The sequence below is a fragment of the Struthio camelus genome, chromosome 24 (assembly GCF_040807025.1).
Source record: "Struthio camelus isolate bStrCam1 chromosome 24, bStrCam1.hap1, whole genome shotgun sequence".
NCBI classification, from domain to species: domain Eukaryota; kingdom Metazoa; phylum Chordata; class Aves; order Struthioniformes; family Struthionidae; genus Struthio; species Struthio camelus.
The window spans coordinates 7,420,460-7,444,735 of record NC_090965.1 but is presented as its reverse complement, the minus strand read 5'-3'; the positions used below and the strand labels follow the sequence as shown (position 1 = coordinate 7,444,735).

Genomic DNA, 24,276 nt, shown 5'->3' with positions numbered 1-24,276 from the left:
TGGTTTTGGCATCAGATAGCACATCCTGGTTCATGAGCAGGTGACAAATCCTGGGTCTTAAGAGTGGGAAGGTGAGTACAGGGACTTTCAAAGACAGTAATGGCATCTGGATTCCTATTGCCCTTCCAGTTAGCCTGGAGTGTCCAGGAGCATGGGTGGGAAATACTCCCTGCCAGTGGAGTTAGGAGGTGTAGTCTGGCTGACACAATCCAAGGATACCTAAGGTGATGCTGCTCTGCTGACTGGGACTGTGCCATGCTGTCCTGGCTGTCTGGGACTGTGCCACACTCTGCATGGTCTGTCCTGGCGTGGTCTGTCCTTGGACACTGGAGGGGAGGGAATGAGGCCCAAGGGTGTCTGGCTGACTGAACCTGGGGCAGTTCCTATCACCACCTCTGCTTATCTGCAGGTGTCCGCATGGGTAGTTTGGGCCTCTTCCTGCAATGTGTCACATCCATCTTTTTCTCGACAATCATGGACTGGATGGTGAAGCAGTTTGGGACACGGGCAGTCTACCTGGCCAGTGTGATGTTCTTCCCCATGGCTGCTTTCGTCATGTGCCTTTCCCACAGTGTCGTTGTCGTTACCATCTCGGCTGCTCTGACGGGCTTCACCTTCTCTGCGCTCCAGATCCTGCCATATACACTGGCATCACTGTATCATCATGAAAAGCAGGTAGGAGTCTAGTGTGCCACACAGCTGTAATGACAACTTGGCCAGCCTCTTTTGCCACGTGTAGCTGGTGCAGTCAGCTCAGCCTATGGAAGAGAAACGCACGCCTGTGTTCAGAGGTTTTCTACATATGCCTCTTGTTTCCAGGCTGTGTCTTCTCCTCTGAAGATCATCTGAACTCCATTAATATGAGATGGAGGAGAAAAGAGAGTTCAGAATTTCCTTCCCTAGGCATCCCCTGCTCACCCCAAGCATGGTATTATATTGCTTCGAATAGTGGGGAGTGGGTAAGATGGGAGCTAAGGTCAACGTGTCAAGAGGAACATCCTGCGTCTTCCCCGTTCTGCAGGCTTTTAGGGAAACTGGTGCAGGTTAGTTAGAGATTCCCGTGCATTTTCTGCAACCAAGTCACTTCAGCAGTGTGACCAACCTGAGGTGTTCAAAAAAACTCATCAATATTCAGCCTTTAGAGTTCCCGCCTTCAATTTTTTTCCCCTAATATGAAGATCAGTAAAATGAAAACTGACATTCTTCCTATTCCCTTAGCTCTAAGGAAAACAAATATTGTGAAACTTTTGACACCAACACAAAAGCTAGTAATCCTGTCCCACAGATGTTATCTTTGTGGAGAAGTCCTAGGAGGTTCCTGAGTTGCACACTGAATTAATAGGAGTTTCTCTTGTGCTGCAAACGCGAAATTAATTTGTGGTTTGAGAGCAGCTCTTTCATCCCAATGGCAGGCGGTTCACTATGCAGTGAAATAAGTAGGAGCTTTTACCGCAAGCATCCAGATGTTCACGTTGAACAAATACTTCTGACCAACCCATCCCAATTTACACCAGGCATCCTGTCAAAACAGGGGTGTGAGGGAGTATTCTGCTGTGCAAAAACTACAGTTTGGCTGGGATCTCCCATGGATGTGATGTAATATCAGCAGAATGAAAACCAAACCACACAGGCTGGGAATGTGAGAGCCACATGCCCAAGTGTTTGCCAAAGGTTTGACAGGGAACACTCTCAATAAAATGAGACGGGGGTATAGCTGGGTTTGGTTTTGTTGTCCTAGCTTTAAAGTTCCTCCTTCCTTTACCAAATACTTCCCAGGAGGCTGCAGTGAGACTCCACAAGAAGCAGTCCCTAAAACGCCTTTTGTAGAAAATTCGCCATCCTCTCCATTTCTGTTCTCTTTTCTCTTACTGTTGAATTCTGCCATAGTTTTTGTTTGCTTCCCCTCGTTCCTGCTTCCTCTCTTCCTTCTTTTTCTCTCTTTTTTACTTTTTTTATTTTAAATGCTCCTTCCGAAGTGAGTCAGCAGAAGGGGCATCCAAAGTGGCTGTTGTTTCCACCCTGTGCGGGATCGTTGGCGAAAGCCTGCAAGGCCACCTCAACTGGAGCTCCTTGTTTTGCACAGGCTGCGTAAGTCGGTCCATTGTCCTGCATGCCCTCTTGTCTTTGCATGGCCACTAAACCTTGTCTAGAAGAGGAAGAAAAGATGTGTATGTTCTAACAGCACTTGAAAGCTTGGCATAGGTTAAATGCATGGTAGGCCTTCACATCTTCTGCATGAGGTTAGAGAGAAGTAGGTCCCTCATTCCCACCAGTCCCCATCAACTCTAGAGGGAGATGAAGCTGCTGATTTAGGTACCAGTGTGTCCTGGGGTTGTATCACATATTGCAAAGGGTGATTTAAAAGCATAAGTTTCTACTAAGCTTGGTCCTGTTGAGTATGTGTTTAAATGGATTTTGCTTTCTCTACAGTAGCTACGCAAACATCCCTGCCAGAACTCATACCTCTGAAGTCCTATTTCAAATCAGGCTAGAAACCAAAAGAATGCAGCATGAGCCTTCAGAGCAGCTGAGCATGCTTCTGGGAACATCCGGCGTCAAATAGGAAGGGGCTGGAAATGGGTGGCACGTCCTAGCTTGGCTCACACAGCGCCCTTTCTGTTCTGGGTTTTGAGTTGCTTTGAAGTCTGATGGCGATAGGAGGCACACGGGAGGTTTTTAAGGTCCATGTAAAGTACGTGCCAGTCCTGGATTTGTGCAGTTGGGCTTACATTCATAAGTTGAGGCAGGCTCATGGGGTTGAAGGGTACAGCGAGCAGCTGAGCAGAGCCCAAGTAAAGCTTTTGGAAGAGGATTTGGATTTAGTGAACTTCATCTCATCTGGTTTCTCTCCTCTACTTGAATCTGAAACTGATTGCATTACAGAACTGCAGCCATGGCCTGGGGCAGCATGAACAGAGCCTAGCTGGTGCTGACATATGCTAGGGCAGGGCTGGGTATAGCTGGGCAGGTGCCAAGACTGCTGAAAGCTCTTGGATGGCCTGGAACAGAGCTGAGGTGCCCACACTCCTGCAGTAGCAGTTCCCTCCCAGTGATCTGTGTCCCTGTCCCTCATGCAAAAAGGAAGGTAGTTCAGGCAAGCCCTTCTGAGCCTGGAGCTGGATACAGTGCTCTCTGCTCTGAGACGAGTGGGCGCTTTCTTCCCCCTTAACTGTTTTCCTGGTTTATTCTATCTCACCATGTGGAGAATGGATTAACATGTCATTCGTTATCTGCACTACCCCAAGCAGACGGGAGGTTGTGTTTAATTGTAAATGCCATGGAGTTTTAAAGCCGGGGCTCTGCAGCATTTTTGCTCTCTGCATATGACTGTCCATTATTTATTGGTGTTAATATGGAGAGCTTTTTGAACCAAATTCTCTCCGTGAATACTGCTAGAGTGAGCCATGCCCATGTGATCTCACAGCCTGAGCAGAGCAAGGCAAAAAAGAAAGGGTGAGGAAAAAAAAGAGTATTGTTTCACCACTTTTCTAGACTGAGTAAGGAGGCTCAGCTCAGGCAGATGAGGCGACTCACTCAAGGTCACGCATGGCCTCTTGCAGAGCTGAGAACAGAGCTCTTTCCCGAGTCCCAGCATTGTGCCATCTCAGCTGGTGTTGCTTTTAAGTATTCTGGATAGGCAAGGGCTGGCTCTGAACAGTTCATCTGCCCTTAGGGCTGCTCTGCAGGAAAGTTTTGAGTTCTCAGTCAGTCACCTTGTTAACACTGCTGTTAGCCCTGGAATGGACTGTTCAGCCCTTGGTACGTTCAAAGTAGGCTCTGACCCTTCGCTGCTATTTTGAAAGTGTGTATCAGCCAATTTCAGGATGGGGTGAACTGGAGCTGCTGCCCTGTAGTTCAGTCCCGCAGAAGGGCATGATAAAGCTGGTGGAAAGTGAGGTTGGGTTGTCTTCTCCCCACTTTGAGCTGGGAATCAGGCCATTTAACTCCCTGGTGACAGGGAAAGGGCCAGGCCTCTAAAGTTCAGTTGATTTGCTTGGCATGACTTGACTGATTCCCCTGGTGGCTAGTGAGGAGGTGACGGCCCAAAGCTCAGAGTAAAACGTCCCGAAGTGCAGAGCCTGGACTGGCTTTGGGCTGCAGCGCTCCGCTGAGCCGCAAAGCTTGAACACAACAAAGGCACCACTTGGACAGATTCCTCCAGTGAGTCAGGGTTGCTTTGACTCCAGTGCTAGTCAGGAAAAGGCAGGCTGGCTGCTGGGGGCCATCTCACATGGGTCAGGCTCACTGCAGGCACTCCCTACCCTCTGACAGCCCTGACCCAGCATAGACAAAGCCCAGGCTGTTTTTACTCTTTTTATACACAGCATCCCACCTGCTCTCACCTTGCTTGCTGGGCTCCACCCTTCCTCCTCATTCCTCACCTGCCCTCCTTCTTTCCCCTAGGTATTTTTGCATAAGTATAAAAGCAAAGAGGAGGAAGACACAGCTCAGTTGGACAAGAAATCGGTCTTCCCTAAAGGCCTTCTCTCCAGCCAGAAGCTGCCTTACCAGAATGGACACTCTGGAGGCCTCTTCTCTTCTTCCTCTTCCTCCTCGTCTCCTCCAGCTGCCAGCTCGGCCCTGTGCGTCAGCTCCTCCTGTGAGGTCTCACTCATGATGATGGTGGGAGATCCGGACTCTGTGGCCCCTGGCCGAGGGATCTGTCTGGACCTGGCCATTTTGGACAGTGCTTTCCTCCTCTCTCAGGTTGTCCCGTCCCTCATCATGGGGTCTATCGTCCAGTTCACACAGTCAGTGACTGCCTACATGGTATCAGCTGCTGGCTTTGGCCTCATAGCCATTTACTTTGCAACCAAAGTTGTCTTTGATAAGAGTGACATGGCCAAGTATTCAGTGTGATGTGGAAGACACAGGGGCAGCACGTGGGTGGGTGCCTGTGTGTGGCCAAACAAGACACGTGTGTACGTTCACATAGCCACTTGTGGGAAGCCTCGTGTTGTGTGTGCTCTCCCCATGCTGTTTCTGGGAGCCCTAGGGGTCTGTTCTTGGGCTGGGGGCAGGAGAGATGCAGCAGAGCTTATCTCAGGTGTAAATATGAGGCATCGGGGCATTGTGCTTCGGACCATCAGTGCTTTTTACGTGGTGCCTTTATCAAAGGAAAGCACTGCACAAGCAGCACCAAAGGAGATTGTAGGGGTGAGAGAAAGGAAATGGACTTTTCCTTTAAAAACGGGTCATGTTCCTGTGTAATTCTACCTAAGCTGAGCAGGAGAAGCAGTGGTATGGGGAAGGGAGGAAGAGATCATTGACTATGCTGTTTTCCATTTGTAGTTGGATCCTCTTCCTCTGCTTGCTCTAGTTTTACTCAACTTCTTGAGTAATACTTCTTCAAATAGGACATTGGGAGGAGATTTGCTTTGAAAAAGGCTGGGTGGCTAAGATGTAACCAGGGAGCAAAGCGGGGTGCCTATGTGTACACATGTGCTCCAGCCCTTCCCAATCTCTGTTCTGGCTGGCAGAAACCAATTTAGGAGAAAAGTTGTTATGCCTTGTTTTAGAAAAACAAATAACATTTCATTAGGACCAGTTCCAAAAGGTGACTTATCTTTTACCTATGTACCGAGATTCATCAGATGGAAAGGACTTTTTTTTTTTTAAACCAACTGTTCTAACTTTCCCCACATAGTTCTGATTAACTGTGATCTTGCCTTCCTCAGAGCTCAGAAGTGTAGCCTTCTCTCTTCCAGTGCCTTGTAACAGATCTAGGCTTCTACACCTGGGTCGTTCGCCTTTTACATCTGGGTCTTAAAAAGATGCAGCAACATCAGAAGGAAAAGCCATTCTCTGAGGGTTTTCGGTCCTATAATGATGAAGTAAAACAGAGAGATGCCTCCTAGAAGGTCATCCCAAGAGCTCAGGACCAAACATACCAGGCCTGAGGAAGGTGGAGGAATTGCTTGTCCCTGATGGCCAGCTGAACTCAGCAGTAGTCAGTGCTTCAGTAGCTACCTCTCGTCAGTCGCTGGCTGTGTCAGCGTTCCCTGCAAAACGTGGCCCCGAAGCAACCTTCTAGACCAGACCCTTCCTTCCAAACAGAAAGGGCTGGGGCTATGCTTGCTGGCAGGCTGGAGGGCACCTTGCAGAGCCCACTGCACCCCAGTGTTCAGCATGTTGGCTGAATTAATGCATTGTCAGCACAGCCAGGCAGCCTGATCGAGACAGTGTCCTAAACAGGAGGTAGATAGGATGAAAGATGCCTACAGCCACTATGGCAGCTGCTTTCAGAGCAGTGTAAATCTAATTCTTGGTGTTTTGGACAAGAGAAGTAGTAGGACAGAAACTCTTGGGGCCAGTTGTGCCTGTGGTTTGCTGATCCTCATTATGCATTTACTATGTTATACTTTTTTAAATTTCCAGACAGGAGTCAAGATTCTTATCAGGGCACAGCATAAACAAGGTCACCTGATAGAGTAAAGCAAAGTGTCTCTTGCTCCCATAGTGGTGGGACCAAAATGCTCCTGGATTGTTTAGACAGTTTAGCTCACAGACATGAGTCATCTTCCTCTGGCAAAAGGCTGGCTGCAGCTGTGTGCGCTTCTGGCTGGTCCTGTGCCTGAGGTGAGCAGAGCAGCTGGAGTAATTCTGCTGATGGCCGATCTCTGCCACTTGAAGATTACCCATACACCAAGTGGGAGTCAAGATCCTGGCCCATAGAATTCTTTAGAATTTGAAGTGATCCATACTCTGTCAGCAATGTGTAGAAAGAGCCATAAATTGGGCCCTTGGAGGCTGGGTTGCAAGTCTGCAGAAGAAGTTTCTACAAAAGACAACAGTCCTTAACTTTGGCTGGTCTAAACAAAGTGTTTGTGACTAATATGCTCTTAATTTGCTGTGGAGGAGTGTGGGCAGTGAGATCCACTGGTGAGGCTCTGCTGAAGGGCAAAATGTTGCTATTTTTGCAAGGTCATGTCAGGCTGTTTTTTGGCATGGAAGCAGGGTTACTCCCCTGCTGTCTGCAAACAGATCCTGAGAGGGCTTCTCCTAAGTTTTTTAAACTTCTCTTTCCTGTAAAGGGTGACTGTTTTTGTTTTATTTCCTCTCAAATTATATGCCTACCAGCCTCCCTTTCCCACACCGAGGTTTGTGTGCTGAAGTACAGCTGTTTTGGGAATGGATCTGGCAGCTGCTTAACCATCTGTGGAAACAGTTTTTCTTCTGCCCGTCCTACCTTGCTCTCATCCACTTGAAGCTTTATGAGGAAGTTTTTGAGGCAAAATGTTATTGCCAAAGGTGGGGTGTTTCTTAGGTGAATGCTTCCGCTGATCAGTAACCTCTAACCAAGGTTTTCTAACAGGTCCCTGAGTGCTGAGGTACCTTTTTTTTTTTCTTCCTCTGTATAAAATGTGGGGAGCCTTCACACACAGAGGCTGCTAAGGTGCTTTTTGATAATTGAGCCATTTCTTGAAGGGCCTAAAAAGTTCTTCCATACCAAACTTCAGGTGTACGGGTTTGATGATAAAGTCCTTGAATGCTTCATTATGAACATCCAAGTGATCCTTGAGAAAGCAAAGGGCTGGAGGATGAGACAGCCTTGTTTTATAACATCCTTTGACTTGAAATGTGAGAGAACAAGATGCTGCAGTTCTTGATCCATAGCCTGTATCTCCTCTTCAAGAGGACAGAGCTGCAGCATGCCAGGTTTCCTGGCTGACCTGCCCTCCATGCACGCAGGTGGCTTTGGTGCAGCTGTAGCCTGGCCGTAGCTGGTAGACAGGAGTAGGCTTGGGCTCATGGTATGTGCAAGGAGGCTTTATGCATTGGCTGGACTGCAGGACTTGGGATCACTGGCCTTGGACCTGTCCTTAACTGGCAGATCAAGCATACAGTCAGCCTCCTTGTTCTCCCGTCCCCTTCACTGCACTGCATCTGGGACTCAGCAGCCAGCTCTCCTTGCAAGTCTGGCCTCCACATCCAGAATGTTGGCTCTGATCTCGCTAGTCATAGGAGAGGGTAGACTGGGTTTGTCCAGTTCTTTCATAATCCAGATATGCTTCAGGGGAGATGCCTGCTGCATTTACTTCATTTATGTTTGGAAAAGACCATTGAGTGCTGAACTTCTGACTCCTCCGCAGCTGCTCTTGCTCTTTGCTGCTGCATCCTAGATGGGCAGCAGTCATCCCGCTTTGGTCTGACCTGTGACCTGACTGATAATAGAGCTTGTTCTCTTGAGCTCTCTGCTCCAGCTGGAGAGACCTGACCCAGTCTGAAGCAAGGGCTCCTTATCCATTTGTCCTCTGGCTGTGGTACTCTGCTTTTAGCTGGTTCAGCAAGTACGAGAGGAGCTATGTGATTATCCACCAACAGACTGTTTGATTTCCAAGTGTCCCCCCTGCCCTGGCACACACCTTGCTAGCCTTTCACCTGGAGTGAAAGCCAGTGCATTCGGTAATTGCTCCTTTCCTGCTTACCCTCCTATTACATCAGGAGAAGACTGCTGGGCCATCTGCCAGCTACTAACACGGTGGGCAGATGGGTACAGGAAGGAGTGTGTGCCAAGGGTCAACCCTGTCTTTACCAACCCTGTCCCCTATGGGAGTTCAGGCCCAAACAGACTTGGGCGGTTCGCCCTAAGAAAGTGGCTGTTTGCAGCAGGAGAGGAAGAGCGTAGCAAGCTGCTGGTGTGCAGTCAGATCCTGCATGGGTCATGGGCAGTAGGCAGGCCGGGGAGCAGCCTGCTGCCAAAGAGTCCAGCTCAGGAAGAAAGTCAAGCAGTGGTCTCTGAGAGAAGGATGGGGAGAGATCATGGCAAGGGAGCTGGAGGAAGAGGTAGTTTCGGGGAAGTCTTGAGGCTTGGCACAATAGGAGGGGCTGGTACGTGACACTGGCTGGGACTTAGCTAGCTCAGCCCTGGACACAGGCCTTTGGCATCTGGCTGCCTTGGGAGTGGGTGGGAGCTTGCCTCTTGCTGCTGCCTCGCCAGCTAATATTTTGGATTCAGGCCTGCAGAGCTGGCCTTGACCCATCCTCAAGAAAGCACTCACAACACTTCATGCTTGCAACCTGACGCCACCCTGATCCCAGCCATGTTGTGAGAGCCAGCTGCGGAGCCAGAGCTCAGGTCTGGCCGACCTGGGGCCATCAGCAGCTGCCTTTCCCCAGGCCATGAGGGACGTTGCCGTTACTGTTCTTGCAGTGGCCCAGGCTGTTGTCCTGATATTCCCTGTCCTCTAGCACAACGTCTTGGGCTCTGTGATTGCCAACAGCCCTTCTTCCTAGTTCAGGCTGTTGCTGGGGTTCATGGGAGAGGCATTTTCCAGAAGGCATGTTGAGACTCCTTTCTCTGTAAGGTTGTCCTTTCTGGCTAACCCCGTGTGCTTCTGTTAAGAGCAGCCTCTCTGTGTCTGGATCACATATAGACCAGCAAGGGACACAGGCATGTTCTGGTAAAGGTAAGCACATCTGTTACATGCTGATAAAACCTGTGTGAACATAGCAATCTCTCTAGGACTTGATTATACTGTACATTTTACAGGTATTGGTACAAGCTCTTCAGAGGGTGTTGCCATGAGCTTTTCTGTTTTCAGGTAGTAGCTGCACTTCTGCTTGCTCCTCCCAGGTGAACCATGCTATGCCTCTCGCTCCCTTGCTGTGAGATGGGGCTTTGGAGGGTGGTGGGGAGCAGAGGGGAGATGTTTTCTAATGTGAGCCTTCTGTTGTGAATTAGGTTAGGGAAGGATGTTTCAATGCTGTTTGTTCTCTCTCTCTCTCTCTCTCTTGAGATCATATTCTGCCTGCAAGATGCTCGTGTTTTATTTATTCAGTAGAGTCAATATTTTGGATACAGTGTAAGAGGAGGGCTATTATAAATTTTTATGAAAAGGAGGAAATAAAGACGCCTTGAAGCTGGACGACCGTGTGTCTCGCTAAATGACCGGCAGGGCAGAGGGCCGCCAGGGGGCGCCGTGGGCGCCGCGGCCGCGGCCGCGGCCGGGGCGGCTCCGCGCTGCGGGCAGATGTTAAAGGCGCCGGGGGCGCCGCAGGGCTCCCCGTGCTGCAGGTCAGCACCATCTCTGCGCACGCAACACACCTGCTGCTGAGACCGGCTGTTTCTTTCCTCTTTCTCCACTGACCAGGTGGACAACGAAGTGCAGAGCCAGCTGCTGTTACCTCTGACTTGCTTTGATGCATTTCCAGCACGAGCATTGCACCTATTGCACTGGGTGCTGTACAAATACAGAAGAGGAGTTGCTGCCTCTTGTTGCCCCTAGTAATTCTGTGAAATGGAGCAAGTCAAAGCTATTTGAGTTTGAACCCTGCAGTGTCACAGTACGTTAGTATCTGAGGATCTTGAAGAGCTGGATCTTTCCCAGTCCCTGCGTGGAATTTATATATTATCAGCACCTTTTTCAGAGACAGTGAAGTTGAGACATGGGGGTAAGTGACACCCAGTGGCACACTAGCATATTGCAGGAGTAGCTATGAGCTGCCATTTCCAAATGACCATGCACCTTTACTGGGTTTTTTTATCTATATATGAAGCCTTACTCTGGTTTGGGATCCTGAAAAAGGCTCAAATTCTCATGTTTCTTAAAAAGTACAGAAATTTTTATACTGACTTCCTTGGCTTTGTGGTGCTTGCTGTAGTAGGTAAGGCTAGTCTCTTCTGAGCAGATTACAACCAGAAACACCATTTTTCTGTAAGGACACTGTCTCCCTCAAAATTGTTCTGCTTGGAATGTCTGACCTCAAACGTTACCATCAATGCCCACAAGTCCTTTGAGAGAGCAGAGGAAAACATGCTTCCTCTCTCCGATCAGTGCATTTATCCCACGCGTGGACCAGCATGTGGCCATTCTTGTTACTACTGTGCTCTTTTCTGTTGTAGAGCGTGTGGCTCCTGTGAAGTAGTAAGGAAAACTAGACATTTTAGAATGACCCCATGTGCCTGCAAGGCTATTGCTACTGCCAGAAGCACGCGTCCAGGTGGTCTGCAGTCTGCTCTGCCCGAACGATTGAGTTAGGCTCAGGCTGTGTGTTAAAGGCAGCCCCAAGGCTATCCTCAGCCTCTAGTACTCTGTTATGTGAAGCCACAGGCTGTCTGCAAAGCCACAACGAGGACAGAAGACCTTAAGCACCTCTTTAACTTAGTGCAGCATTTGAACAGTATGGCCCTGCCAAAATATTCCTGCTGAACTGAAAACCTGTTTCCTAACGCTAGCAGCCACCATTACTGCTCCCACCTGCTAGGACACAATTTTTCTTCTGAACGGTTGGAGAAGTCCAGACTGTTCCCAGCATAAATTAATTGGGAATGGAGACAACGGCAAACTGCAGAGGTCCAAGGCATCTCCTCAGGACCAGGTTGAGCGCTCGGACAAAGCAGGAGACAAGTCGACATGAGCCCATTCCAGGTAGAGCCCATGCACACTGGGAGCGCTCCTCCTGCCGCCCAAAAGGCAGGGTGATGGGGGCTGCAGGGACCCTGCTCCAGCTGCCAGGGTGACCCCCAGGAGGGGCCGGGCAGTGCGGGGCCGGGCCGGATGCAGGCTGCCAATGGGGCCGGCAGCTGGAGCCGAGCTCTCCGCGGGGCGGGCCGGGAGCCGCCCCCGTGTGCAGAGCAGCGGTGCCAGCATGGACGGGAGCGGTAAGGGGTGCCCGGGGGCTGCCGCGGAGGAAACAGTGGCTGGGGGTGGCCAGGAACAGGGGTTTTTATTTTTTCCCCTGGGATGAAGTAAGCCTGCTAAGCCCTGGGCCGTGTGCCAGCGTCGGGCTCCTCAGCCCCGGGGGTTTCCAGCCTGGTCCGTGGCTCTCCGCAGCTGCAACCTGCCTGCAGTGTTTTTTGGGGCAGCTGTGTCATGCTAGCCTCAGCTTGTCCTTGGCTGGGTCACAGCATGGGGCATCCCTTTATTACCTCGGTTAAGGGGTGCGCTACAGGCAGCATTGATTGCCAGCACCTTAAATACTTATTTATCATGTTGGTTGTGGTTGTCCCTGAAAGGTTTTGAGAGTCAAGGTTTTGCACTGGTGGCATGAATGTCATTCACAGTTCTGAAGAGATTACCGGTGCTTTTTGTGTCTGTGTTGTTTAGTGACTGGAGAGGAAAGCTGTAACCCTCAGTTCAGTTCCCAGCTCCTGCTTGTTGGCTGACCTTGGGCAAATTATTTTTTCTCCATGTGCTTAATCTGCACATCTGCTGATTTCATAGGGTAATTGAGTGCTCTTAGAGATTTGAAAAACTATAGGAATAGAAATGCTAAGTGTTGCTTGAAAATCAGATTGACCTTGTCTTGCAGTATTCTTCAGTGAAGGCTAAAGTTTGGTCTCTGTTTTCTTGCACTTGCTTGTATTAACCCATTGGGATAACAGTACTGATGGATGTGCATTTTGCAAAAATGCTTTGGATTGATGAGGCACTGACAAGTCTAATGGGTCTCTGAAAGTCCATTAGTAATGGGGCACCCCGCAGGGTTACACATTTCCCCTTCTCACTGCCCAGTGAGGTAGGATGTTACTCTTGCCCCCCCTTGGAGAGGGAGCTGAGGACCAGAGCACTCCAGTAATTGTCCCGAGGTTGTACAGGAAATCTGCATTGGAGCAGGAAGCCCCGCTCAGGTCGCCTCAGGTCCCAAGCTGGTGGCTTAATCACTGGACCATCCTTCCTGCCCTCTGATTGCACTTTTTTTCACATTGTTAGCCCCACAGAACTGTTCAGTCTGAATTTGCAAGGTATGTACTCAATGAAGCTTCTGTGCTAGGGAGCTGATATTCTTAATTCACTTGTCCTGGGGGCATACTGAAGGGTTAGAGACTTCCTGAGCTGCTTTGCAAGGAGAGCATGTTGGAAAACCAGGTTTTAAGACTTTCTGGAAGAAGAAAACAGAAGTGTATGGTTGCCAGAGGCGGGGAGGCTGTTCTGAGTCTGTGAAGCACATGGAAGGAGGTGACGAGAGAGTCAGAGAAGCAGAGACCAGAAAGAGATCATAAAAAATTGGAACAGAGGTAGAAGAAGGGGTGGGATTGGGTATTGCCTTGAAGGTGATGGTTCAGAGTATGAGTCCGCGCTAGGATGAAAACCTGAAGGTAGAGGGTGGCTCAAACATCATTCTTGCCTCATGTATGAGTAGTGTTGGCCTCTACTTAGCATGAAACGTTGATGCAGAGTTGTGCTGGAGACAGATTGTGGGCAGCATTGCAAATGGCACTGAGCAATATGGCATCTTGCTCTTAGCAGATTTTGAACTATGTGAGGATTGTTTGCTCTTAAAGAGAAAAGCGTTTATGTTAAATCCAGAATGCTTCTCAGAAATTTCCCTTTCTCAGCTCCCAGGACCCTAAGGAAGCAGTGATCACAAGGACTGGCTTGACTGGTTTGCAACTCTGCAGAAATCTTATGGGTTCTTTTACCCTGGAGAAGGTTCACAAGTGACTCCGGCACACAGTTTCTTTTTTTTGGAAACTCACCTTCTGCACTGAAAGTCTAGATATGTGAGTAAAAAAATTGTGCCTTCATTGAGTGGTTTAGGTGTTGCAGAAGCAGCACGCAGTCCCCAAGCTGCCCTCTTGCGGGGCAGAGATGGCGAGTGCCTGCTCTGCAGAGCTCAGTGGATGCTTAGACACTACATTAACCATACAAGCGACAGCAGGGCCTGTGGGTTTTAATGTGTTGAATTGTGGGAGACCAGTTGCTTTCAGGAGACTGCATGGGTCTAACCTAAGGGTATCGTGGACTTTTTTATCTATTTAGAAACGTAATGTTTGTGTCTCGAAGGGCCCTGTCTCTCTGCACTGCTTTCTGAAGGTGTGACTGCAGCTTGGGTGGACCTTGGCAGGCTTTAAACTTGCCTGTTAAGGTACCAATAGCCAGCATAACCATAGCAGCATGGCTGCCGGTGAATACTTCCAGTTGGCGTTTGCACAGAGCCCCAAGCAGTTTGGCAGTGGGCACTCCCCTGGCTGTCTTGTTATCAGTTCCCAAACTGGTTGGTTCTAATCTAACCTGGATAAGTCTCCATTAGGTTGTGGTTATACCAATGTTTGCAGTGTGGAGAAATCAGATCCCTCTCATAGACCACGATTAGTTCTTCGTCGAAAGCCACAAGACATCCTCTCTGCCATCTAGCAGTGCATACCTGCCCTCCGGCAGGGATAACAGGGAGTTAGGTGGAAGAGTGTAAAGTGTTTCATAGGGTATTATTGCCTTAATAAACTTGCCAGAGGAGTTTGCTTCTGAGAGGAATCTATCTCTTTGCAGCCTCTTGGATTCTCTTACAAGGAAATGGTCAGTTTTTGAGCAATGGAACCTTTAAAACAAGCAAAAGCCACTGACTCCTTTTGATGTTCTCTTTCTATGCACAATCCATCTTATTCAAAGGTTGGGGGTTTTTTTCTTTAATTTGGAAATAACCTTGGTGGTGTTCCCTTGCAGATGGGCAAAGACTTTCCCAGCCTCAGGAGTCCCAGCTGAGCTCTCAAAGAGGCTCCAGACCCAGCTGAGCGAAGAGCTTTGTGGGGGCACAGCAAGCAAGCCAACAGATGGTCTCTGTGAGTTGCAAAGAGCTGCTACCCCCTTCAGATTCCTTGACCAGCTCGGCCAGATCCCCACTGCTAGAGAGCTTTGCAGGTGCTCTGCAGAGCAGCATGCCACCATCCCTTCTGCGAGAGCCTGGCAGTGAGAGGGCCTCCAGCCACCTAGAAGGCTGTGACCATCTCCTTCCAGGCAGCACCAGCCGCTCTGAAGGCACCTCCCTCCCCCTGTCCTGGGGAAAGGAGGAGGATGCAAAACCCCAAATCATTGTCTGTGAGTCTCACCTCAAGCTGCCTGACTTCTGCAGCAATCTTTCCCAGGACTTTTTTCCCACCCTGGAGGAGATTGAGGAGTTCCTGAGGGAGAAGGCTGAGTTCCTCCAAGATGAAGCAAAAGAGCATCTCCCACCTGGAGGAAAGCTCAAGATCAAATCTGAGATCAGCTTAGGCACCTCTGGGGAGCAGCCTGTGTCCAGGATGGTTCAAGAAGGAGATGTGTTGATCGCTGCCCAGCCAGAAGGGACAGCTGATGGTAGCGGCCAGGCAGTAGCTGCTGGGAGCATTCCTGTTGTCCTCCAAATCCAGCCTCTCCAGATGGACAGTGGGAGCCCGCTAACACAAAGTGCTATGGGTAGTGTCAGGGTGGCCCAGTTGATTATCAGCTTGCACGGCCAAAGCCTGGCCCTCCTTCCTCAGATCCAGCACCCTGTGCCCATCTTGGACCAAAAGTATGTCAAAATTGCCCCCCTGCCGGCTGCCCTGCAACCAGGGACTCCAAGGGATGAGCAGGAGGTGAAGGCAACCACCAAATTTGAGAAAGCCTCCCCTTCCCTCGTTCGCATCCACAAGTGCGTGCATCCGGGCTGTGGCAAGATGTACACCAAGAGTTCCCACCTCAAGGCTCACTTCCGGCGGCACACTGGGGAGAAACCCTACACTTGTGCTTGGCCCAACTGTGGCTGGCGGTAAGTAGAAGCCACAGGTCTCTGGGCGAGCAGGCGTCCCTGCCAAAGGTCTCTTGTTGCTTGTCAGGATTCAGGAGAGCTTTCGGGTAGTGAAAATACAGGATAAAATTTTCTTTCCCCAATGATTTAGAGGTGAGTAAGGAGTGTAAGGAGGACTGGAGGAGAAAAATTTGTTGAGACAACTTGGGTAGTTTTCACTTAATCTGAAGTGCTGAATAACTCCAGTTGGAGAAGCACGTCTGACACTGTACCAAACACTCAAAGTCTCCCTTGAGACGTGAACTGGATGCCTAAATACCCTCTAGAAATCCAGCTTTTCCCAAGTAATTTGGGGCTTTGCACACTTTCTTTGTCTAGTTCAGGATAGTTTTTGTAGTTGGGCTACACAAATGGTTTTTCCTGTTAATATTTGCCCCAGATAATAGGAGTTGCACTGCTTCCTGAGGAGCCAATACGTAGTTCTATGTTTGTTTAGCGTCACTTTGCTCTGTCTTGCTGTTTGCTTGCCCTGGTTGCTCCTATCCTTCAGATATCTGTGGGCCAGTAGCATGTATCCATGTTGCTCTACTTCTGTTTGCTCTGTGATGGTCGTTATTTTCTTAATCAGTCTTGTTGTGCTTCTCTGAATTTTTTTGTGCTTTGGTATTCTCTTCCTGGTACTGCGTACCTGTCCTGGGGGCAGGATGCTCAGTGCAGCCTTTGGCAAGAAGAGTTAATAGTCCTCAGGTCTTGCGTAGCACCTTTCATCAGTAGATCTCAAAGCGTATCGCAAAGAAAGCTGGTGCTGGCAGTGCTGAGCTTTCCTGGTTTCTTAGGCAATGCTTTGGCATACACTCACTGCCGTGTTTACCCAGATGGTGCGTTATGGCTTCTGTCTTAGGGTAGTGAAGCTTCAGAAGGTGTGAGGCTAGATCTGAATTTCAGGACTGCCTCTTGCCAGGCTGCTGTTCCTTTGCCATCAGCAGTTGTGCCCCCATTTCACCTATCCCTGCAGTAGACATCTATCTACTGCATCAGCTCCTTTTCCAGTACCAACCAGTACTGCTAGGCATACCCTCCTGCACCTGGCTGAGGAGCCCGGAGATGGAGGAAAGGGAGCATGGCAACTTCACAGGCATCAGCGTCGCTCCCCGCCCAGCCACCTGTCTCTTCCTCCATCTGATCCCGGCCCAGCAGTCAGCCTGAACAGCTTTTCCCTCTGGGAGGGAGGAAAAGGACGGTGCTTGCCTGCACCACAGCATCCTGTAAGCAGGACCCAGCCTGCAGGCTGTCTGCTGAATTACTGTGCTCACTTGCTGCCCTGTCCTCCCCCTCCGTGGGAGCAGTTACACTGTTAGCGACATACTCTGCTGCAGATGAGGTTCTCCAGGCTGTGCTCCCTTCACTAGATGGGGCCCTAACTGTAAATTCTTATGTCACTTCCCCTGGCTCTGCTTACTATGGGGAGCTGAGACCTTGGAACTCATTTCTTACAACAAAGCTGGAGAGAAGTCAGTGTTTTTAATGGAAGATCCAAAGATGGTCTTGGGACACATTTAGTTTTCATAAAGCCTTTTGTGAGCAGGTGCAGTATTTACTATACCAGATTTGAGCTTGAAATCCTACCTCTGGAAGTCTGAGGTTATATCTGAAGCACCTTGCTTTATGCTTCTTTGCATAGACATGTTTCAGCCAGATGGAGAAACCCTTCCATCCTAACACTCCTGCCATCTGTGTTGGCTCCTTAGAAGCGGAACTGGGGTAGATCCTGCCCAGTCCTTCTCTCCAGCATTCCCTGGATACTTGGACATGCAGAGCATGCTAAAGTCACATCAGCTCCTAGGCCTTGTGATACTAGGACCATTGAGATGGCACTCCTAAAATAGCTGCAGATCAACTTGCTCACCTGCTGCAGGTGCCCCTAGGTCTGGATTTGTGTGTGCCAGGTAGAAGAAAGGGTGTAGGAGAATTAAGTGGGGACATGCATGTGATTAAAGGGACTTTCCAGGCTGTTCCCCTGATCTGTTCCAGGTGTGCAAATTACACAGACAAGCAGCATGGACACTTTGGGTATTCATGCGGCCCTTGTTACTACATCCTCAGAAGAACAGTAGTTAGCTTGCTTCTGCATGGAAACCTCTGCTTCTCCGCTGGAGGCTGGCTGCATTCGCTTTTCCTCCTTTGTGCTTGATGTTTAAATCAGCTCACAGGCGGCCTCTCTCTCCCCAGCTCCCCAGCTAGCCCGGGCTGACGGTGAGAACACTCTGCCACGCTGACTTTGCAAGGAGAATCAGTGCTCTCTCAGGAAAAACAAGCTTTCTCTCGGCAGTGATTCCCTTTCTGGCTGGATGTGCAAAGTGACAATAAAGTCTTTCCACCCTTTAGCCACTGCCAATCTGGGCTGATACCCCAAAAAGCAGTTTGTCTCAGTGTCTGGCCTTGGGGCTGTCAGCTTTCAACAGGTTTTCAGCGAGTCTAAATCAAGGAAGGAAGTAGGTGAACACTGTCCTTTTAAGATCAGCGTAAAGAAATGAAGACCTCCATGGGTGAATTCTTTTCCCTTTGTCTAAATTCCCCCTTGGAGGGGTGTATTTCTTACCATTGCCTCCAGCAGGAGCCTGGGGTACCTGTGTGCCTTGCTCTTGGTTGGATAGAGCAGAAGAGAAGTGACTCGTCCAGGGTCCCACCAAGAGTCTGTGGCAGAGATGCACCTCAGCCTCCCAGTTACCAGGGTCCTCGCATTTCCTGGGCTGTCTAGCAGTGAATGCTGGATCCACCATGCTTCCCTTCTTCTGCAGGTTTTCCCGATCAGATGAACTCTCCCGTCACAAACGCTCCCACTCTGGTGTCAAGCCTTACCAGTGTGCCGCCTGCGAGAAGAAGTTTGCCCGCAGTGACCACTTAGCCAAACACATGAAGATCCACCGGGGCCAGCAGCACAGCCACTGGACAGTTCGGGGTGGCAGCAGGAGTTAAGCCTTGCTGCTCATCCTTTCTTGTGAGACTGAGTCCAGGAGGCCCAGGAGCCAGACAAAGGGAACGCCAAAAACACTGTTCTTACGAAGGGGGGAAATGACTCTCTTTTCCTTTAACAGATATAGAAGAGCCAGTGTTCTACCTCTGTTCAAGGATGACTTCAATTCAGGGCCTGTGGCACTGGTACTGTTATGCCTCTTCTAAATATATGTGATGAAAATCTAAGTTAACAAGGTGCATATGTGTGTGTAGGGAAATTTGGGTTGGGGCAGAGGATGGCTTTAAAAGGTCCTTTTGCACAGGATCTGCCTCCTGTAGTGTGACAGGCAAGAAATAGCTTATAGCTCTTCATCCCCACTGTGATGCCTCCCCGGGCTGCTGCAGCCATGATCTGCACCAATGTCCCAGAGCCCCTGGCCTGCAGCATTGCCAGGGCAGCTAGAAGGGGTTCCTTCTAGCGGGACTCGCTCAGAAACCAGTGTACCTGAGCCTCTGTGGCAGGTTGGCATGCCCAGGTGGGCAGAACTGTGTTTGTATGTTGTGAGGCGGTTGGTGGACTGAAGGCAGACGTTGGCGATGGCTTTTTCGGGGTGGTCTACACGCTGGCTGTGTCATCCCTAACTCTGCCTTTTTGTATTGGTGTTTTTTCACCTGACTAGCACGAGGTACACCGGAGCCCTTGGGAAACGTGACTTTGCAATAAACATTACAGCCATGGTGTGAGGACGGGAACGTATCTGTTCAGCTTGCTCAGTGTGGTACATGTTGAAAGTGGATCAAGAGAAACGCAAGCAGAACCAGCAAAGTCTTTTCTAACATGCTGGCATGACGGAACATCAGTGCGGACGGACGCTGATGTGTACGGACCCCCAGAAGAGCTGTACACACTGTTCAGAGGGAGCAGTGTGGCTTGCAGGTGGCTGACGTCCTCTTTGTGTTTGACTTCTGGTTAATCAAAGGCCTGCTTCTTGCTACTGTGCCAAGTTCCCAAGCTTCTGCAAACATCTGGGAGGGAATTAGGTGCTTGTACAAAGAATAAGCGTCAGGAGTTTGAGGTAGGCGGTCGTGCCCTTTGCAAAGCCAGGCACTGTTCCCTTTCTACATGACTTTGCCAGCATGCCTTAAGCTGGTCTTTAGCACCTGTGGGCTCTTTCCAATTCAGGTGGGCTTGTGTAGTAATGCCATTGCCCCACTGCTCTTCCAGGGCAGGTCTTCTTCATGCGCTTGTCTCAAGCCACTCTTGAGCTGGCTTTGGTGAGAAGTGTTGGTGTGTACCCAAGACAAGGACGGGGAGCTGGGCGGCTAAACTCTGTTCCCCTCTGTAGAGAGAATGTCTGTTTGGCAGAAGAGGTTGTTCTCTGATCACTTGAGCCCTTTTTGAGTGATGACTTTGGAGAGGGAAAAAGCCATGCTGGAGGGGATGGATATTGTGTCCTACTCTAAGGGTTGGTAGAAACATTCCAGAATGAGACACCAAGCAAGGATCAATCCTGATTTCAGGGCATTTCTAAAAGACATGAATGGGGGAGAGGGCTTCCCTTATATTCTGGTGCAGGTCTGTGCCCCCCCGCTCAGTATCTCTGAGAGCTGCTGCCAAGCCTCCCTACAGAGAACAGCTTTAGCGGAGGGGAAGGAGGGAGTGCCACCCTGAGACTGCACCCAGTTTTGTACAAATTCAGCCACGCATAAGGGCTTTAGATTAAGTTGCTTCCTCTGTGTCCCCTGTACACTGTCTATAAAGTGGGGCTCATAACACTTCTGTATGAGAAACATAAACTTGTGAAGTAGTTTGAAAACACATGCCACTGATGTCGTCATGCGGCTGGAGATATTTGCTGCTGGTGGCTGCTCCTTTGTCAGTACGGTGACTGGAGCTGTTGCAGCTTTGTTGAGAAGCTAGCCCAGGGTGACTTCAGGGAAAGGAACAAGGGAGCTGAAAGTCCTAGATTTATTGCTGTTCATTGCCTGGAATATTTTGGGATGGTTACGCTGCCCGTGAAGGAGGTGATGATGCTACACAAATGGGCTGGGGTACTTTCCACCTGGAGGTTCTCCAGGGTGCCGAAGGGCCCTATAATGTTTCTCCTGTTGCCGTGGTTGCAGCACAGGACCCTCGTAGCGCTGGGTGCTGTACAAGCACCAAGCAAAGAGAAGGGTTCGCTTCCCCCGTGTCTTTGGCCTCTATAAACAGCAAAAGTTTCTCTAAAGTGGAAACTCTAGTGTGCAGAAATTATGTTTCCACAAAGGAGAGACATTACTAAAAGCTTGCTTGGGTTTTGGATTCTTTATTCTAAAAACAAGCAGACTAGCAGCTGAACGAAGGCTTGCTGGCTACCTTCCAGCAGCAGCATAGCGGGGAACCGACTTGTGGCTTACCCAGCTGCAAGAGCTGCAGTGTGAGCCGTAAGTAATGGATCTTCTGTTAGGTTTCCAAAAAGCTGGCGTGCATGGGTTGCGTGTTTCTTGGAGAACACCTGCATTGCTTGCTTTCCTAATCCCCAGGCGGGAGAGCAGGGTTTACAACAGACATAGCTGGAGCCATGCTGCTTGACTTCAGATCCAAGCTTTCCCCAAAGGTCTGGGAGGGCTGGTTTCTGGATCCCAGCTCAAGCGCCTTCATCCTTAGCTCATAAGTGGGTAGGTGTGGATAGTCTGAATGGAAGGAGCTGCCTGCAGCGAGGTTTCTCTCCCGTGTGTGTAAGTGGAATTGTTTAAGACCTGCAGCCCTCGTGCTGATTGTTGAGGAGAGCTCTCCCCTCTGGGGAAGGAAGGCAGCTTTTGCAGGGATTAGCTGGAGACCTATGCCTTGAACTGGCTTGGGGAAGGTGAGTGCTCTCCGGTGCACCTCTGCCCGGCCTGGCCAACCGAGACCAGACGCCAGCAGGAGACACAACTTCAATTCATATAATGCTGAAGCTTTAATGATGAGCCAGAGGAGACAGGTATGCGAGGGCCTATTTTTGGATGGCTTTTGTTTTGGTGGCTTTTTGCCTGGCTAGGAATTTACTTCATACCCTCTTTCCTTGAGGGCTCTCTTTGGAGGCTGTACGCCAGCATGACTCATGCCTGTCCGGTGCTTTTATCTGTCCCCCTTTGCTCTTCTCCCTTGCTCCTGACTTTTTCACAGCACTCCCTGTTCCTTTTGGACCTGCCCTATCCTGCCTCCCTCCATTCGCAGCCGAAGGCGACTAGGGAGATTGCGTGTTTCCAAACCATGCAGCAAGACGTGCTGCGCCTCTTTGTTAGTTTGAGGCGGTTCTCCAGCAGCTTGTTTGCTAGGCAGCTCCCATGCAGTCCACGCTGGTCCCAGGGCTGGGTTCGCTGGGGAAGACGGGGCTGGGAGTGCTGGCGGTGGTGACTTGCAGCTTAACTGATCTGTTTTGCCATTCCTTTTAAACAGACCACAAAGGGAGGGGAGAGATTTTTATAAAATAAAATACCCTAGATATGAATCTGTTGTGCAACGTGTATTATAGTCTCACCTGCTTCCCTCTGGGGACTTTGAATAAATGGCTTAGAAGGTTTCTTGGAGGCTCTGCAATTACCTATCCTTTGCTCCAGTGAGGTTGTAACTCCACGCTAGAAACTGGCTTTGCTGAGCTACAGAGATCTCTGGCAGCAGGAGGGCATGAAGAAGAGTGGGACTCTTCTGTCTTCCCACTGACAAAAAATATACCCTTGTTGCCAAGAGGTATATCTACTTCTCGTGTCACCAGGGATTATAACTGTGACTCTGTCCCAGATGGTGCTGTTAAGCAAACTGGGCCACGTGCCTGCCATGGTTTTCCTTGTTGGTAGAGGGGGAATGGGAAGAGCTGGTTGCTTTGTGCTTGAAGTGAAAAGGCTGTCAGGTTGCTAAGCAGTGCTTTTTACGAAATTAAATGCAAGCAGACAGGAGTTGCAATGCAGCAGGGCAGGATGTAGGAGAGCACAAAGAGGAATTCAGACAATGTTTCTAAATTTGCAGCTGTGGCTCTGGATGCAGCAGGGCTCAGAGCAGAGCCCTTGATCTGTAGCATCGCAGGTGGCGGGCACTGAGGTTCCCAAGCGGCAGCCCAGGTAGTGCTCGCTGGCCAGCGCTGGCCACTTGTCCCTCCTGTGTGAGCGATGAGAGAAGGGCTAGGGCAAATCCTGAGCTTGCTTTAAGGCCTATTTGGAAACGTATCCCTGTATTGGCTTGTAGCTTTAGGTGTTTTGGTTTTTTTTTTTTTTTTTGTCCCAGTAAAACCAGAACTGGATTTGTATTGATGATTCTCCCTCCCAGTGTCCAGTCCTATTTGGGGCAAATGCAATTCTTGGCCTACTTTCTCCTGATAGTTAAGCAACAGAAACTGGCTTGTGGCAGCAAGCAAACCGGAGTCCTGAGTTGTCTCAGAAGAACAGGAAGGGGCCTTTGTACACGCGGGGCCGCACAGGCGCCAGCACACTACGTACTGCTGGAAAACAGGCAAACGTTTTCAGGAGCAAAGAGAAGCAGCCCAGCGTTCCTCTGCGGCTGCGCCAGCCAGCCACCAGCTGGGCCAGATCCTTTCTCTGCCCTCCCTCCTCTGGGAGGCCCATGATTAACAAAAGGTCAGACCTTGTAACATGAAACAGGTGGAGGAAAAGGTTTCCAGCCCATATCAGCAAGGATTTAACCCTCAAGTGGCTTAACAGCACTTCTTCGGCCTGAGGCTGCAAGTGAAAGGGGACAAGAGCCCACTGTTTGTTTCCATGTGTCCTGGCATGAAGAGCTGATATGATTCTGCTGGAGCCATGGCTAAGCATTAAAGCTCAAAGTTTTCTTGCCAAGGAGCAGGGTATACTGTGGCCTTGTGCTGCAGCTGATGCGATAGCTCCCCTCTGATGCCTCTGCTTACGTCTCCCCTCTGTCAGCCTGTGAGCAGGCACCTGGCTGAGCTGTTGGTGAGCTCCTAGGGGCGACTGCCCTGGAAACAGAGACGTTAAGGACACAGTGAAGCTTGAAGAAGAAACGAGCTAAAATAAAACACCTGGCTCAATTGATTTGGCCTTACCATGTCGGATGACTTGCTGCTTCATAGTCAGCCTTCTGGGGAGGCTCAAGGAGGAAGAACATCACTTTGTAGAAGTAGTAAGCGATAGCCTTCTCTCAGTTGCTTGCTCTGCAGGGCTTGGTTGTTGCAACCCCAAATTGGGTGCTCCTTTTTTAGCATGGTCTTCAGACAGATTGTTTTCAGGATTTCTTCTTTTCTAAGAGCTGCTCTCCACTCTTCTCTGCAGGTAAAACACTTTGTTTTCCAGTGTTTTGTCTAGGCTGTGCTGTTGGGAGAAGATTCCTAGCTGATGTGATACATCACCATTCAGTTCTGCCTCAGGACTCGTTAGGGTATGCAATATATGCTTTAGTGGACCAGTGCTGGATGAAGCCTTGTGGGAGAGAGGATTGGGCATAATGGACAGTGGTAAAAGAAAAAGAAAGGATTGTTCCTGGAAAACCAACCTTGATAAAGCCTGGGTGTGTGTGGTGTGGTTTTTTGTTTTTTGTTTTTTTTTGCTTAGGAAGTACATGGTGGGAGGAGGGAATCAGATATGGAGCTTGACATCTGCCAATTTCCGTTTGCTTTTGGAAACGTCGGCTTTTTTCTCTGTGAGTTGCACTAGTTTCTTTTTGCCCTTCTAACTGCAGTTTCACAGCTCCTTGCTTTGGAGAGTAGACCATGCCATAGGCCTTCACCTTTTCTATTTCAAGCCTTGGGTTATTTGCAGAAATTGCGTGCTCTGAAATGAAACTCTAGGTGTTAGTCAGACGTTCACTATGGGTCCTAACGTTGTCCCATTGTCAGCAGCTGTGATAGTGCTGCTGGATCAGGCCAAGAGAAGACCCAGTGAGGTCCCAGGGTATGGGAAACG

At 49.7% G+C, this 24,276-nt stretch overlaps 3 protein-coding genes across 13 annotated transcripts in view; all 3 read left to right on the top strand.

The window, feature by feature from the left end:
• Nucleotides 1-7,834, top strand: part of SLC45A3 (solute carrier family 45 member 3) — a 37,023-nt gene extending 29,189 nt beyond the window's left edge. For all 9 annotated transcript variants that reach the window (XM_068918274.1, XM_068918271.1, XM_068918276.1 and 6 more), the window contains 2 exons: nucleotides 410-675; nucleotides 4,405-7,834. In XM_068918274.1, the coding sequence (XP_068774375.1) occupies nucleotides 410-675; nucleotides 4,405-4,860 (722 nt within the window). In that variant the 3' untranslated portion in view covers nucleotides 4,861-7,834. The remainder of the gene's footprint in view (nucleotides 1-409; nucleotides 676-4,404) is intronic.
• Nucleotides 7,835-9,978: 2,144 nt separating this feature from the next.
• Nucleotides 9,979-18,630, top strand: LOC104142340 (Krueppel-like factor 15). Its single transcript, XM_068918283.1, has 3 exons — nucleotides 9,979-13,447; nucleotides 14,388-15,450; nucleotides 18,228-18,630. Exons 2-3 carry the CDS (start codon nucleotides 14,495-14,497, stop codon nucleotides 18,403-18,405), a joined length of 1,134 nt encoding a protein of 377 aa, XP_068774384.1. The 5' UTR covers nucleotides 9,979-13,447; nucleotides 14,388-14,494; the 3' UTR covers nucleotides 18,406-18,630.
• The window catches only part of ELK4 (ETS transcription factor ELK4), a 34,000-nt gene continuing 28,171 nt past the window's right edge, over nucleotides 18,448-24,276 (top strand). Inside the window, exons 1-2 of one of the 3 annotated variants that reach the window (XM_009672226.2) lie at nucleotides 18,448-18,588; nucleotides 19,065-19,321. Coding sequence is in view for 1 of the 3 variants with exons in the window: in XM_009672223.2 (XP_009670518.1) it covers nucleotides 18,502-18,588 (87 nt within the window). In the remaining 2 variants the exon portion in view is untranslated. Of the gene's footprint in view, nucleotides 18,589-18,785; nucleotides 19,322-24,276 lie in introns of those variants that run through there. The other 2 variants (XM_009672223.2, XM_009672224.2) reach the window with 2 other exon arrangements.

Excerpts from the sequence above, each read along its gene's own strand:
- LOC104142340 (XM_068918283.1), top strand. The coding sequence starts at position 14,495 with ATGGTCTCTGTGAGTTGCAAAGAGCTGCTACCCCCTTCAGATTCCTTG. Across the intron at positions 15,451-18,227 it reads TGGCCCAACTGTGGCTGGCG|GTTTTCCCGATCAGATGAAC; the intron begins GTAAGTAGAAGC and ends CTTCTTCTGCAG.